The sequence below is a fragment of the Oncorhynchus nerka genome, linkage group LG1, assembly GCF_034236695.1.
Source record: "Oncorhynchus nerka isolate Pitt River linkage group LG1, Oner_Uvic_2.0, whole genome shotgun sequence".
Classification (NCBI taxonomy): Eukaryota; Metazoa; Chordata; class Actinopteri; order Salmoniformes; family Salmonidae; genus Oncorhynchus; species Oncorhynchus nerka.
Window position 1 is genome coordinate 10280737 of NC_088396.1, and position 16504 is coordinate 10297240.

Here is a 16504-nt window from a genome sequence, read left to right on the forward strand (position 1 = left end):
ATGTGGAAAAAGTAAAGGGGTCTGAATATTTTCAGAATGCACTGAAAATTCATACATTGTGCCCCTGGCCTGAGAGGAAGGAAGTTCAATATGGAGCTAGATGTAGCGTTGTCGTGACCGGCTGAATTCTCAGCCAAATGTGAAGAACTAACAGAGTTATTTCGGCTACAAAAATAATATTTTTGGAAAAAAGGAACATTTGCTATCTAACTGGGAGTCTCGTGAGTGAAAACAGCCGAAGCTCATCAAAGGTAAACAATTTAATTTGATTGCTTTTCTGATTTTCGTGACCAGGTTGCCTGCTGCTAGCTAGGCATAATGCTATGCTAGGCTATCGATAAACTTACACAAATGCTTGTCTTGCTTTGGCTGTAAAAGGCATCATTTCAAAATCTGAGATGACAGGGTGATTAACAAAAGGCTAAGCTGTGTTTCACTATAATTTCATAAATATGAATATTTTCCTGAAAATATTTTTTGTCCGTTTTTTTGTCCGTTGCGTTATGCTAATTACTGTAGTTTATGACAAAGCTCCCGGATCCGGGATGGGTAGTTACAAGAAGTTAAATATGGCTATTTGTCAACTAAACAACCAATGATGAAAATCTATTTAATTCACATTCTACCCTACCTGGAGTGAGTGTGATTTGAAACCCGTTGGCCACAAGCCTGGGATCAGAGAAGATGGCCATTCCTCTCAGCTCAGGACTTCCCTTCTCCATTGTACAGAGAGACTGAGTATACTCAGCACCCCCTAGGATACTAAAAAAAGACAAGCACATATTGCATTAACAAAGGACAACAAATCGATACCTGGTACCACATGGGACAATGATCCCAAAAGTAATCATGTACACTGTACAAAAATATAAATGCAACATGTAAAGTGTTAGTCCCATGTTTCAGGAGCTGGAACAAAAGATCCCAAAAATGTTTCATACGCACAGAATGTTTATTTTGCTAAAATTTTGTGCACAAATTTGTTTACATCCCTGTTAGTGAGCATTTATCCTTTACCAAGATAACCTTGTGCTGGGGACAATAAAAATCTACAAACTAACGTGCAGTTCTGTCACAACACAATTCCACAGATGTCTCAAGTTGAGGGAGCATGCAATTGGCATGCTGACTGCAGGAATGTCCACCAGAGCTGTTACCAGATAATTGCATGTTAATTTCTCTACCATAAGCCAATGTCTCTTCAGAGAATTTGGAAGTACATCCAACCAACCTCACAACACATGTAACCATGCCAGCCCACACCCGGGCTTTCTGTCTGTAATGAAGCCCTTTTGTGGGGGGAAAACTCATTCTGATTGGCTGAGCCTAGCTCCCCAGTGGTGTGACTGGCTCCCAAGTGGGTGGGTCAGTGCCCTTCCAGGCCATGCCCCTGCCCAGTCATGTTTAATTCATAGATTAGGACATTATTTATTTATTTCAATTGACTGATTTCCTTACATGAACTGTAACTCAGTAAAATCTTTGAAATTGTTACATGTTGCGTTTATATTTTTTGTTCAGTATAATTATAAAAATACAATCCTACCCAGTAATTTATAAGTACTGTATAGCAGGTACCAGATGGTACCAGATAGTGTTACATAATGACTAGATTATATAATGCTTTATGAAATAAACTTATGAGCGAAGAACAAGATTGGGTCAATGTTCACATTTCACTGTTGGGTAACGTATCACTCGGATTTCTCACCTATCTGTTAACTGTATCGGGTTCTGCAGGCTCGCTGCTGGAAGTATATTATTCTCCAGAAGTCTCTTAAACAGCAAGGCCTCCTCCACCCGAAATGGATTTAACAACATGAGCTTTCTACCACATAAAACGACCCAGGCGCTTTGAGAGGCCAAGCGGTTTACAAGCCGGAGGCCCTGAGGTCTTGGGTTGCTCTGGAACGAGAGGCGATGAAGCCGCTGCCTGAGGGTAACCACACTGAACGGTAGTGGTTGTGAGGGCTTTGGCCCAGGGCTCCTCTTTTTCTGGGGCTGGGAAAAGAAGAGCTGGTCTAGGACCGGCTGGTTAGAAGGCAGGACCTTGCGTTTCTGGCCCTGGGGCCGACTCAGCGGGGAGACCAGACAGAGCCGCCTCTTGGGCTCTCTCACATCTCGATCAGAGGCCAGCTTGGTCTGGAGGTCATAGCGTTCCAGGTGTTTCTTTGCCTTATCCTCATACCTGCAAGGACCAGAAACCAATTAAGCCAATTAAGAAATGGTATATTATCATCTCCAACATAACACAAAAGGTATCTCACTAAAGGTCTCTGTAAGAATGTAGAAACAGACCTGGACAGGACATAATTGCATTTAGTAGTTTATTTGATAACGCCAACTTTAGTCGAATATAGTTAGAGTTTCAACTAAAACTATTTTGACATTCAAATACAGATCTAAGAAAAACAATTTAGTAATTTGAATAACTCTCAGAAAACCAAATAATATTTGGAGGTATTTGAATATATGAAAGTTATTTGAAAACAAAAATATATATATTTTATGGCTGCCAAATATTTGATGAAGAACCAAAAACTACAACAGTTTAATTAGTCTAAATACTGCATATTATCATAAGCACATGGTTTGGAGGGCTCTTAGAGATTAAGCTTAGTATACCCATATCGACGGGTTGGCAGACAGAATCACGAAAATGAAGCAAGCGCATCAATGTGGCCGGAAGGCGTGGGTTATGATTCTTAACTGCCAGATGGCTAGCAACAATGACAAGAAGCTGCCATTGAGACGGTCTGGCTTTGAGGTCATGTCTATGCTAATATTGCTAAAATTAGCTAGCTACCTAAGCAACAACTCTACCCTTACTAAAAAAAGATTGCAGTTAGGGTGCAGTATAATTGCAGTATGCTGCATCCAAAATAACAATATTTTTTACTGCAGTAATTTTGCAGTACACTGCAGTTATTCTGCAATTACTGCAACCAAAATACCACAGTCGATTGCAGTTACAAAACGTTTTTTTTAATTGTAAGGGTAACCATGTATTTGAGAGACAAAGAGTGCTCATTGTGCAAATGTATTTATGCTTTCAATAAACATTTGGAGACTAAATATAGTTGACATGTTATCAAAAGTCTTTGACAACCCAGTCTGTTTTGGCCCACAGTTGCACACGTGTCAGCTTTGTTGCTAAACAATCAACTGTCTATAGTCTAGACTTAAATACGAGGGACATGGAATACATTATCATAATGAATGAGACATAAGGTAATAAACTAACACTTGACATCAAGTTCTTATGCATGTGTAGTAACTGTGATTACAATAGCAACATTTCCTGACATAGTACTTTGCTTTATAATGCATAATAAGCGGAACAAGGAACAGAACCTATTCCTCGTGTACAGTAGGTAACGCTCAGCTCATTGCTATGCAATTAAAATGCAATTATGAAAGTATTATGCAACAACTTGCTATGAAATATTGCTCCAGAAGTCATTTTATTACAAGAACTGTTTAATGTTAAGTGTTACCGAGAATGCTAACAGTAACAAAATATGGCTGAAGTGTCAAAAGGAAATCTCAAAACTGCCTTCTTGAATCAACTACATCCAGGGTATGTGGAAAATGTTAGTTTGTATTCTGGAGGAGTGTATCCCTTTAAAAGAGATGACAGATGACAAGAACACTTACCCTCAGATGGACAGAGGATCGAAGTTGTTTTCGCTAAGCATCCAATGTGCTGTTTGCAAATGGCTTTGAATTACTCTGCAGTATTTTTAGGTATCAAAGAAATTGTTTGCGGCATGTTGAAAGAGTCATACAGTAGCTGAGCATAACAACTTAATTATACTTAATCTTACAGAATATCATCGGTTTGCACGGATTATGTATACCTTGGGCTATGGACAGTCAGGAGAATGGACATTTACAAAATGTTCAGATAGAAATGTATTGTGTTCATCAAATATGACTGTCAGGAGATTGTGTGTGCTCTAATCATTCCATCTTCAACATGCAGTTCCAGATTTGCATACATTTTTATTTAACTAGGCAAGTCAATCTTATTTACAATGACTGCCTACCCCGGACGGCGCTGGACCAATTGTGCGCCGCCCTATGGGACTCCCAATCACGTCCGAATGTGATACAGCCTGGATTCGACCCAGGGACTGTAGTGACGCCGTTTGCACTGAGATGTTGCGCCACTCGGGGGTCCTGATAAAGATACAGTCCTGCCTTTAGTTGAAGGTAGCAAATCTAATAGTTTCAGAAAAGTAGTTGCTTTCTCAGCTCTGTATTCAAGTAATCTTTGGGGATCTGTATTCAAGTAGTTGTAGTCACCACCAAAGTAACCATTTGGTCACCCCTGAAAAAAAATAGTTAGTTACTTTCCACAAAGCAGAGTTAAAACTATAGTTATCCCAGATCTGGTCAGCAATCACATTCAGGATTCCTCCTACGTCACCTCACTAGACGCAGCACAAAGTTGCACTGGGTTATAAACCATCTTTAAGATGTTAAAAGGAGTACTGCACTCAAAAATGCTTATTCCTAGGATTTTTTTGTTGTTCAAATCAGTGAGAAAGTGCTTTTTAAAAACACTAATATACCCTTTAAAATTGTCAATCTGAGAATTCATAACTATCTACAAATTTGAGCAAGCTCAGAAGGTTATTGTAAGCTACTGTGCATTATACAATGGGTGGGTCTAATCCTTAATGCTGATTGGTTAAAACCACATTCCAGCCAGTGTCTATTCCAGTTACCACTGTGGAATATTTACATTAAAATGCCAATTTACTCTGTTCCATCTGACTGCGCAATCCACTGTCTCATCAGCCCAGCCAGACAATATATAAACCTGATCTCCACTGTAAAAAGCATCTAGATATCTCACATTTCTTTTAGACTAACAGCAGAGATTTGCATAAACCTTGCGGTCTGTCTCGCCGACATTTGCAACATCGTTGAAATATTCAAATTCGATCTCCAGCTGTCCCATAGTAATGAACGTGTCGGGAGTCGGGACAATACATTATTGGCAGGCAGGCAGCGTTTCTCAGCCAGTCGAAATCATGAAATCAGCTGGCATCATTTATATGGATAAATATAAAGAAATGTCAATAAAAAAAAGATCAAACGAAATGAAGTGCAGCTAGTTTGCAGTCTTTCCAGCTTCAGTTTGAAGAGATTGCGTTAGCTGTGTTGTAACCCTCTGAACAACAGCGTCCTGACAATTGAGCACATTTTGCCACTATGCCATGATTTCAAATAAATGTCACTAGAAAACAGCTTAAACAAATGCAAATTTGTGTCGGGACTATATCTTGTGGAAGGATGAAATAGTATGAATAAATTAATCAAAATAAAGTTTAATGAAAATATGTCTATTATTTGAATATGTTGGTAACCCATTGTATTAAAGATATAATGCACTCGAAGTGTGTATGTATGTATGTATATATATCACACACACACACACACACACATATAGATATGTGACTCGTTTCAGGAAACTAGGAGTCTGTCGCGCGTCAACAATGTTGCTCTCCACTTTCTGGAGGACCGAGTTGAGATCAGTGGAATGCCCCCAGTTGAATTAAAGTATGATAGATAAGGAGGGAGAAAATTCTGCCGTTTGATTGCAATTATGCAGAGGGAGTCGAAAAGAGAACAACCAAAAGGCTATTGTATAAAATACCTGTCTCCAGATTACATATTCAAACTAAGGGCAACCATGGCATCCGTGACAAAGGGAGAAGATGGTATTGCAAGCTACATTTTCAGATATTAAGCCATTCTAATTGTCAGAAAATCATTTTCATTTCAAGTTAATGCGAACTTCATTTCAAGTTAGCTGGATCGCTAGTTAACGTTACAAATAATATTACTACACAGATCATAAATGTATCTCAGTGCCATTTGCATTGCTAGTTATAGCCTAATGTTAGCTAGCTAACATTGAACCTGGTTGGTTAGCTACCTGCAGCTTCATGCAGGGTAGTAAACATTGAGTTGGGATTATGGTTCATTGTTTAACTAGTTACATGTCTAAACTAAAAGACTCCACTATGCAAGTAACCATTTCAATGGAATGTTCATGATGTCACTGCGACAACTGGCTATCTACCCCGAATTCAGGGCACTCATCTGAGAGTGCCAGAGTGCAGAATAACTGACGAATTTATGAACGCTCAGCACCCGTTGAATATGGCCACTGTCAGTAAATGTTGGCAAAAAAGCGCAATTAAATTGTTGCCAGCAGCACAGTTAGTCACCAACGCTCTGGATAACATAAAACAGCCTAACCAGCTCTGAGAGGCGAGTAAAATGGTCAGAGCTGTTCTCGCATTTGTGTCTGGAAGTAGCTAGCAAGTTAGCCAACGTTAACAGCAGCCAAGCACCCAAGCTAACTGGCTAGGTCAGAATGCTCGGATCAACCCTAATCCTCAACCAGAGTGTACAGTCTGCGCTCTGAACGCTCCAAATGTGAATTTATGAATGGACAATCTGACAGTGCTCTGCGTTTACAAATGCCGAGAGCGCGCTCTGACACTACAGATTGAATGTACTTTTCTCAGAAGTGAGGTTAAATCAACTTTCAAAGCAGAATTACTTTCCCATTGTTCCTCAACTGTAGTGAATGATATAGAATTGTCTAGCTCCGAGTGTACTTTTATCCAATCTAAAAAACACAATTTAAAATGTTGCTAAATAAGGCCGAATCGAGCCAGTTGGTCACATATTGGCAGTTTGCCGGCCCTTGACTTCTCAGCCCTAACACCTGTGCCAATATATCATCAAAATACCGGTTTCTCGGGCATTATCACTTAATTACACACTGCATATCAGTTTGCAAGCTCAGCTTATTAGTCGTAAAGCCCTAATCTATTACAATTAGTTCTTCTGGTTTATTCATTCAGAACCAATTCATCTACGGGAATGATGTTAATACACTAACGGTCAAAGGTTTTAGAACACCTACTCATTCAAGGGTTTCTCTTTATTTTTACTATTTCTACATTGTAGAATAATAGTGAAGACAAACGTATGAAATAACACATATGGAATCATCTAGTAACCAAGAAAAAAAAAGGGTAAAACAAATCAAAATATATTTTATATTTGAGATTCTTCAAATAGCCACTTTGCCTTGACAGCTTTGCACACTCTTGGCATTCTCTCAACCAGCTTCATGAGGTAGTCACCTGGAATCCATTTCAATTAACCGGTGTGCCTTAAAAGTTCATTTGTGGAATTTCTTTCCTTCTTAATGCGTTTGAGCCAATCAGTTGTGCTGTGACAAGGTAGGGGGGCATAGAGAATACAGCTATTTGGTTAAAAAAAAGAAGTTAATATTACGTCAAGAACAGCTCAAATAAGCAAAGAGAAACGACAGTCCATCAATACTTTAAGACATGAAGGTCAGTCAATGTAGAACATTTCAAGAACTTTGAACGCTTCTTCAAGTGCAGTCGTAAAAACCATCAAGCGTGATGATGAAACTGGCTCTCATGAGCACCGCCTCAGGAATGGAAGACCCAGAGTTACCTCTGCTGCAGAGGATAAGCTCATTAAAGTTAGCAGCCTCAGAAATCGCAGCCCAAATAAATGCTTCAGAGTTCAAGTAACAGACACAACATCAACTGTTCAGAAGAGACTGCGTGAATCAGGCCTTCATGGTTGAATTGCTGCAAAGAAAACACTACTAAAAGGACACCAATAAGAAGAGACTTGCTTGGACCGGTGGAAATCTTTGAGATTTTCTTTTTCGATTTTTGGTTCCAACCGCTGTGTCTTTGTGAGACGCGGTGTGGGTGAACGGATGATCTCTGCATGTGTATTTCCCACCGTGAAGCATGGAGGTGGTGGTGTTATGGAGTGGGGGTGCTTTGCTGGTGACACTGTCTGATTTATTTAGAATTCAAGGCACACTTAACCAGCATGGCTACCACAGCATTTTGCAGCAAAACACCATCCCATCTGGTTTGGGCTTAGTGGGACTATCATTTGTTTTTCAACGGGACAATGACCCAACACACATCCAGGCTGTGTAAGAACTATTTGACCAAGGAGGACAGTGATGGAGTGCTGCATCAGATGATCTGGCCTCCACAATCTCCCGAACTCAACTAAATTGAAATGGTTTGGGATGAGTCAGACTGCAAAGTGAAGGAAAAGCAGCCAACAAGTGCTCAGCAACTCCTTCAAGACTGTTGGAAAAGCATTCCTCGTGAAGCTGGTTGAGAGAATGCCAAGAGTGTGTAAAGATGTCATCAAGGCAAAGGTGGCTATTTGAAGAATCTCAAATAAACAAATCTAAATATATTTTATAACACTTTTGGTTACTACATGTTTCTATATGTTTTATATAATAGTTTTGATGTCTTCACTATTATTCTACAAATGTAGAAAATAGTCCAATTAAAGGAAAACCCTTGAATGAGTAGGTGTTCTAAAAGTTGACCGGTAGTGCAGGTTTATTGAAGGTGTCACAAGTTGCGACCACCTAAATATCCTAAATTCACATATGGAATATTGATTCAATTTACTCTGTGAATCTAAGTGGGTCCCAGTGACATGCAGTAAATCATAGCTTAGAAAATGTGCAGAAAATGTCAAGATGAAAAACATCTGCTACTAGTAGTCAGATGGGGGTGGGAGGTGAATCACTCAAAATGGAAGTGGGGGACTGTTAAAATATCCAGTCTTGACCTTCCACTTGGAATTGTCCACATTCCTGCCAATTAACATCAGTGCCAGTGTGTTGAGGTTTGCTAGCTGCTGTCAATACATAAACTTTGAGTCACCTCAAGGCTAGAGGTTAGGGCTAAAGTAGCGATAACATGCTTGAAAGCAATAACTACTGCTTGTATCCAAGTATGATCAGATATTGATTCAATACACAAAAATAAGAATTTAGCTCCACAAACCTCTTTCATTCAAAAAACACAAATCTTTCTCCGCATTATGCATGGCATCTGTTTGGCACTTCCTTTCACAAGTTGTGTGTTAATTAATTGAGTCGGCAAATGAAGAAACCCATCCCATTTTACTGTCAATCTGCCTGAGCCGTTTATGCCCTGAAACACCCAGTTTAAATTTAAGGAAACAGTCGCAAGTGAAACAGGAAACAGCAGTCCAGGGTGACAGAATAAAAAAAGTAATTGAACCCAATTCAGAATGCGCAAATCATTGTTGTCAGAGGGACACGTCTCCGTTTCTGGGAAAGTATATTAAAAATAAGCTGAAAGCGGTCCCAAAAAAAGTTTTCCTTTTAAAGTTTGTAAACTTTTGTGAAGTGCAGAAGCGATACCAGTATTCTAATGTGAAAGGCTCCAAAAGGAGCATTTGTGGGGAGCTCAGGGGACAGAGAAAAATTTGGGGTGCTCCCAAAATTCTGGAGTAATATTGTCAGCGTTGCTATACAATTTTTTTTTTTTTTTTAAGTGTCCATCTATACTGTAAATCACCTTCTACCAACGCCGTACCTTCTGGAGGTCCAAACAGTACAGCCTTAAGACAAAGGTCAACCTACACAACAGCAATGTAAAGCAGTAAGGCAATTTAAGTCTCCCTGGATAAAGTGTGCGGTTTCAGATTCCAGGCAGGTGTTGGTTATGCAGTGCACACATGGGAAATAAGGGAGAGATCCTCAAAAATCCTCCCAGCAGCTACAGTGTCCACTAAGACCGACTACAGTGGACCGTGCTATACTCAATGTTTCAAGCTACTGCATTATTAGGTAACACAATGTTTGCATTTAGAGCCTGGCTTTCATAAGAGAGGATCAAAAGTATATAGTGCGTGCAAGAAGAAGTCAGTGCTTCTCTAGCACAGGGATTCTGGAGGAGGATCTGGTCTATACATTTAGCTGGAAGACAGACAGGGTTTTTGTTATCTTTCCTCATTCTATTGCTTCATATAATCACAACAAATAAAACATTGCAATAGCTACATCAAGCGTGGGGGGGGGTCTGCTAACTTCCATTCCCACACGCTTTCAAGTAAATAACCCTATGGGTTTATGGCACTGCATCCACACATGCAACTGACCTGTGTTACTAAAGTTCATGCGAGAGCGATAACGATTCCTAGAAGTGGCGTGCCACTTAACAGCAGCGTCGAAAAGAGCCAAATATTTGCCTCCTCTTATTTCATGTTTAAGACAGCACTAACACATGGCGCGATTCTAAAACAGATGTCTTTTTCCATACACTCGTCCATACCTTTACATAGGTTCCACACGTAGGCTAATGCTGATACACATTTTCCATCCTTTCAATTGATATGCAGTAATCTACGATAAATTCAGTAGGCTAATGAGGTTATTCCATGTTGTTCGGTCTGGATTTACTGGCCTGTGAAAGCGTATCTGGATGTTGTTAGAAGTCCAGAGAATGGTAGTACGACATGCATTGCTCATATTTGATACGTTCGATTAAAATAATTCTACACTGTTAGGAAACCACAAAGGCGAGTTGCCTTGTGTGGAATCATGAGTCATGCAGACCCTATTACAGTGTGCTGTGGTATGGATACTGCGGAAAAATCATATCATCTCAGTTGTGGAAAGGCAATTAAAAAAAGGTCACAAAATGTAAGATGTGCAACATTTGTGTAATTCCCCAAAGTTGCAAAATATTGATAGCACTTTATAATAGCTCCACATAATAAAGCATTTATTTATGAATTAATTAGTAAATCATTTATTCATAAATGATTAATCATTACTCATTTGTAAATGTTAGTAACCTGGTTATTCCCACATTTATAAACAACTTTTAAAGTATTTAATAATGATTCATAAGATGATTAATATTGTTCCTTATAAAACATTTACTAATCATTAGTTAAATATTTGTGTGGTCTCATCTAAGTGTGGGCTATTTATACTTTATAAATACTAACAAGTGTTTGTTGGCAGTGACTTTTCTACAAAAACAAACGTGTGTAATCAACCAAGAACTAGAATCTCACGTAATTTGGTCAGCTGTGCGATTAAGTTCTGGGTCCATATGTGTTAGAAAACGGGAGTTCCGGTTTGCCCTCGCAAAAGGAAAGCCAAAGTCCGCAGTTAAAAGACTGAAGCAATGGAAACAAGAAAGGTTAAACGTGAACATTTCTACCTGCAAATCACACACACACACACACACACAGTTGAAGTCTGAAGTTTACGTACACCTTAACCAAATACATTTAAACTCAGTTTTTCACAATTCCTGAAAATTCCACAATTCCTCCACATTTAATCCTAGTAAAAATTCCCTGTCTTCGGTCAGTTACGATCACCACTTTATTTTAAGAATGTGAAATGTCAGAATAATAGTAGAGAAACCATTCTATTTCAGCTTTCATCACATTCCCAGTGGGTCAGAAGTTTACATACACCCAATTAGTATTTGGAAGCATTGCCTTTACATTGTTTAACTTGGGTCAAACATTTCAGGTAATAAGTTGGGTGAATTTTTGCCCATTCCTCCTGACAGAGCTGGTGTAACTGAGTCAGGTTTGTAGGCCTCCTTGCTCGCACACGCTTTTTCAGTTCTGCCCACAAATTTTCTATAGGATTGAGGTCAGGGCTTTGTGATGGCCACTCCAATACCTTGACTTTGTTGTCCTTAAGCCATTTTGCCACAACTTTGGAAGTATGCTTGGGGTCATTGTCCATTTAGAAGACTAATTTGTGACCAAGCTTTGACTTCCTGACTGATGTCTTGAGATGTTGCTTCAATATACCCACAATTTTACTACCTCATGATGCCATCTATTTTGTGAAGTGTACCAGTCCCTCCTGCAGCAAAGCACCCCCACAACATGCTGCTGCCACCCCCGTGCTTCACGGTTGGGACGGTGTTCTTCGGCTTGCAAGCCTCCCCCTTTTCCCTCCAAACATAACAATGGTCATTATGACCAAACAGTTCTATTTTTGTTTCATCAGACCAGAGGACAATTCTCCAAAAAGTACCATCTTTGTCCCCATGTGCAGTTGCAAACCGTAGTCTGGCTTTTTTATGGCGGTTTTGGAGCAGTGGCTTCTTCCTTGCTGAGCGGCCTTTCAGGTTATGTCGATTTAGGACTCGTTTTTACTGTGGATATAGATACTTTCGTACCCGTTTAGGTAGAGGATGAATAATGGTCTGGGGCTGTTTTTCATGGTCCGGGCTAAGCCCCTTAGTTCCAGTGAAGGGAATTCTTAATGCTACAGCATACAATTACATTCTAGACAATTCTGTGCTTCCAACATTGTGGCAACAGTTTGGGGAAGGCCCTTTCCTGTTTCAGCATGGCAATGCCCCCGTGCACAAAGCGAGTTCCATACAGATATGGTTTGTCGAGATTGGTGTGAAAGAACTTGAGCCCTGACCAACCCCATTGAACACTTTTGAGATGAATTGGAACGGCGACTGCAAGACAGGCCTAATCACCCAACATCAGTGTCCGACATCACTAATGCTCGTGGCTGAATGGAAGCAAGTCCCCGCAGCAATGTTCCAACATCTAGTGGAAAGCTTTAAAAGAAGAGTGGAGGCTGTTATTGGAGCAAAGGGGCGACCAACTTCATATTAAATATTTGTAGGACAATTCATATTTCACACGGTCATGTTAGTGTTTCCATCTAGTCTACAACATGTCATGGAACTTCTGGAAGCACGACCCCATCCTGCAAAGTGGCACAGAATACGTAGAGCACCTAAAGAGAGGTTTCTACACATCTCACACTTTCTGCCCTGTGTCCACTCAGGACGCACACCACACACCCTCTTGCACCCTCAAAACTTCACCTGCTTTCAAATGAGTTACAACCTGGTCCATGTGAACCAATATAAGGTCCTACCACTTAAAGATCACTCCAAAACCCCTGCCACTGTCACTTCAGGCCCAGGCTGTGTGGTACAAGGGTGAATGGTTGGACTTGGGGCAGACACACTCGATGGAAACATAGGCTCCCCTCTCATGTGTGCTCTCCTTCCCCTCCCTCCTCTCCCCCCTCCTTTTCACTCTCCTCTTCCTTTCTCCCTCCACATCTCTATCCCTCCCATCATCTCTAACTCCTCTTCCTACCTGCCTTTTGCTGCTGAGCCCTGAATCTCCACATCACTTCCTTCTCTAACACTGACCTAGAGTAACAGAGGGAGAGGAGCAACAAATAGGATACAATTGTGGTTAGGAACATAATCTCGCTCTTCCTTCTTCCTTAACCATACACATACTCTCTTCCTAATAAGGGGTTCCATAAAGAAATTGTGTGACAGTTACACACCTCCCATTCCACACACACAAACTCAGTCTCCTCCAATCAACTCTTGCCTGACAGACTAACTACAGAGTTTGACAATGTTAGCTGATTAGTTACGAAGCTGGGCCAGTTTCCAAATGAATTGCATCGGTAGAAACAGGAAGAAGAAAAACAAGCATCTTGTTAGCTGGGAATGTAAGCAAATATACTATAGTAGCAAAAGGGGGGGGACCAACTTCATATTAATGCCCATGATTTTGGAATGAGATGTTCGACAAGCAGGTGTCCACATACTTTTCGCCATGCATTGTACACTTAACATTTCTACCTCAATCACACATCAGTAGCGAAGGAATAAAAAGTCCACTAGTTGTAGGCTACATCTCCCCGTTTCATGATTAACTACCACTCACTAGGTTGACATTAGCAAAAGTTACATTACAACTCTCACTCAATTCCTTGCAACAGTTTCACTGTTTGTGAATAAAATGGTTGACATATTTCCTTTAACATCCTGTGTTGTGTGCTTATTGTTAAACCATTGGTTATGCTCTTGGCTATTTTGAGAACTTAAGGAGCATCAGCTTATATACTTATAAAGCATAAATAGGCCACACTTTTGAGGCCAAGCAAAAATACTTAACTAATGATTAGTAAATGGTTTATAAAGGACCCATATCAAACATTGTATGAATGGTGTAATGATTGGTAAATGAATAAAGTATTTAACTAATCCATTATAAATGTGTTATTACATGGTGTTATTTTAAAGTGCTAACAAAATGATCCAATAATTTTTCTAAAACTATATTCGTTCATACACCTAACATTAGGAACACCTAATTTTGCCCTCAGAAGAGCCTCAATTCGTCGGGGCATGGACTCTACACGGTGCTGAAATGTCCCACAGGGATGCTGGATGTCCTTTGGGTGGTGGACCATTCTTGATACACAAGGGAAACTGTTGAGAGTGAGAAACCCAGCAGTTGCAGTTCTTGACAAACCGGTGTGCTGTCACCTACTACCATACCCTGTTCAAAATGCGCTTAAATATGTTGTCTTGCCCATTCACCCTCTGAATGGAACACATACAGAACAATCCACGTCTCAATTCTCTAAAGGCTTAAATGTAATTCTTTAACCTGTCTCTCCTCCCATTCATCTACACGAGTTGAAATGGATTTAACAAGTGACATCAATAAGGAATCAAAGCTTTCACCTGGTCAGTCTGTCATGGAAAGAGCAGGTGTTCTTAATGTTTTGTATACAGTGTATATCATCCGTTTCGTTCGCCTACATCTTATTATTTGTCAAAAACGCAACAAATCGAAATACTAGAACATATTCATAAATCAATACCCATCTTTTGCACTTGCTGATTAAGATCTTTCTGGCATCTTCAACTAGAAACAAGCCGCACCAGACGGGCGAGACAGAGGAGAGGGTTAGTGCGTGTCCACATACAGAATATTAAGTTAAATCTGTTAAGCGTCTGATACTTTTGAGTGCCTAAGATGCATGGCATACTTTGGAAAAAGGGGAGATATTTCATCATGCAGAATACCTGTTTTACAGTGGAAAATATTGACCATGTAACCTAGTAATCAGATTCAGTTGTCTGGAAAATATAAACATAGCTCATCTCAACAATTCTCTGTCTGGGTAGCAACATGAATATGCCAAGCAAAATTTCCTGGGCCATATTTTACACATGCAAGTGACAGGTCAACCTTTCTTTTTTTTTTGCCTTGCTAATAATAACAAATGGAAACAACTGCTTCGAAAGTGAAGTCTGGAAACCCACTTTTTTCGGTCCTCCTCCCCCAGGTTTTTCCATCGCTCCTGCACGGTAGTGGTGATGTCCTGGAGGCTGGCTGTGGGCTTCTCCTGGAGAACTGATGCCCGGGTCTCCCTCTCAAACAGGGCGGCAGGGGACAGGGGTGTCCTCATGGCACGGTTATTGATCAAGTCGTAGGCCGTCAGCGCCGCCCGTTTCTCCGTTATAGCGTTGGACACCTTTTTGCCAGGGCTGCTCTGACCCTTGGCCTTGACCTGGCCAAGGTCACTGCTCCATCCGGTGGCCAGGTGGATCTTGACGGGCTGCAACGGCTCGCCTGTGGAGGGGTCTGTCAGAGCCGTTCCTCGGCTCCAACTCACTGCTGATAACTGCTCAACGTCTTTGCCTTTGTCATGACCTTGGTTGTGGTTGTCGAGCCTCTCCAGGCCTTTGGCCGTGCCTGGATTTGTTGTCCCGGTGCCGGTCGAAGCCATGTAATCTTCCAATTGTGGAAATGCCAGGTCAAAGTCCCCTGGATTTAGGTTAACTATCCAGTCTTCAGAGGAAGAGGAGGAGCTAGTGTCTGCTGTCTGGTCACCAGCCACTACCCTGGATAGAGGGCCATCACTGCAGTCAGATGGAGCTTTGGCCACTCTGACACTGTGCTCCGCAAGACTGTCCTCTAACTCAGCGTTTCCCCTACAGTCGCCCAGTGATGGGCCAGCATGCAGGCCGCTGCCTCCATCATATTCTGTAGTGACTGGTGTCGCCTCAGTGGCAGACCCCAACCCAGGGCCATAGAAGGAAACCAACAGCGTCTCCACTGCAGCCAGCACAGCCACCTGAGAGTCAAAGTCTCAGTGAGAAATACCACACACACACACTGTTCACTTTTCCCTTTCTGCTTACAGGAAATGGCTGTGCAACCAGGTAACTGTTCATTTAATTTCTGTGGTTAATTACAGCACTGGTCAGCTCCTCTTATTTCAAATGGTGGTGGGTGCAGAACTGATTGTCAACTTACTGTTTACGGTCAGCACTTTCTATTTTTATAAAATCAAATCAAGTTGTTTTGAGGAGTTACATTTAAGAGAAGTTAAAGTTAAGAGACCATAACATTTACTAGCCAAAGCAAGTACGTGGATTCCTTGCTGTACCGCAGAGGCTACACGTAAGGAAATCGTGAATTTGCTAAATGGATCTTGCATTGCACATTCGCAGTTGAATCAGTCTGAAAGCCGAAATGTCTAAATTGACTGGTAACTGGTTCTGCAGCTACCCCCCATCATATTCTGTTTCCCCTTAGTTCTCTAATCTTTCAACCGGTCTGCAAGGAAATTGATAAAATAATAGAAAACGGCACCTTGTTCTGGAGCAGAATCTGGGTCTTGTCGGGTGTCAGGTTAACGTCTACAGTGGATGAGGGAACAGTGATATTGAGCATCACAGTGGGATAACGATTGAGGACAGAGTCTGCCGGGTACTGAGCCAGGAAGTGCTGCCGGACCACCTGATGGTCA

General features: G+C 40.9%; 1 protein-coding gene across 3 annotated transcripts in view; it reads right to left on the minus strand.

Annotated features, from left to right (window-relative positions):
* LOC115137366 (PMS1 protein homolog 1) overlaps positions 1-16504 on the minus strand; it is a 57948-nt gene that overhangs the window by 23076 nt on the left and 18368 nt on the right. For all 3 annotated transcript variants that reach the window (XM_065002429.1, XM_029673768.2, XM_029673697.2), the window contains exons 8-11: positions 16348-16494; positions 15012-15826; positions 1712-2188; positions 632-762 (exon numbers count right to left, since the gene is read on the minus strand). In XM_065002429.1, coding sequence (XP_064858501.1) covers positions 632-762; positions 1712-2188; positions 15012-15826; positions 16348-16494 — 1570 coding nt within the window. The remainder of the gene's footprint in view (positions 1-631; positions 763-1711; positions 2189-15011; positions 15827-16347; positions 16495-16504) is intronic.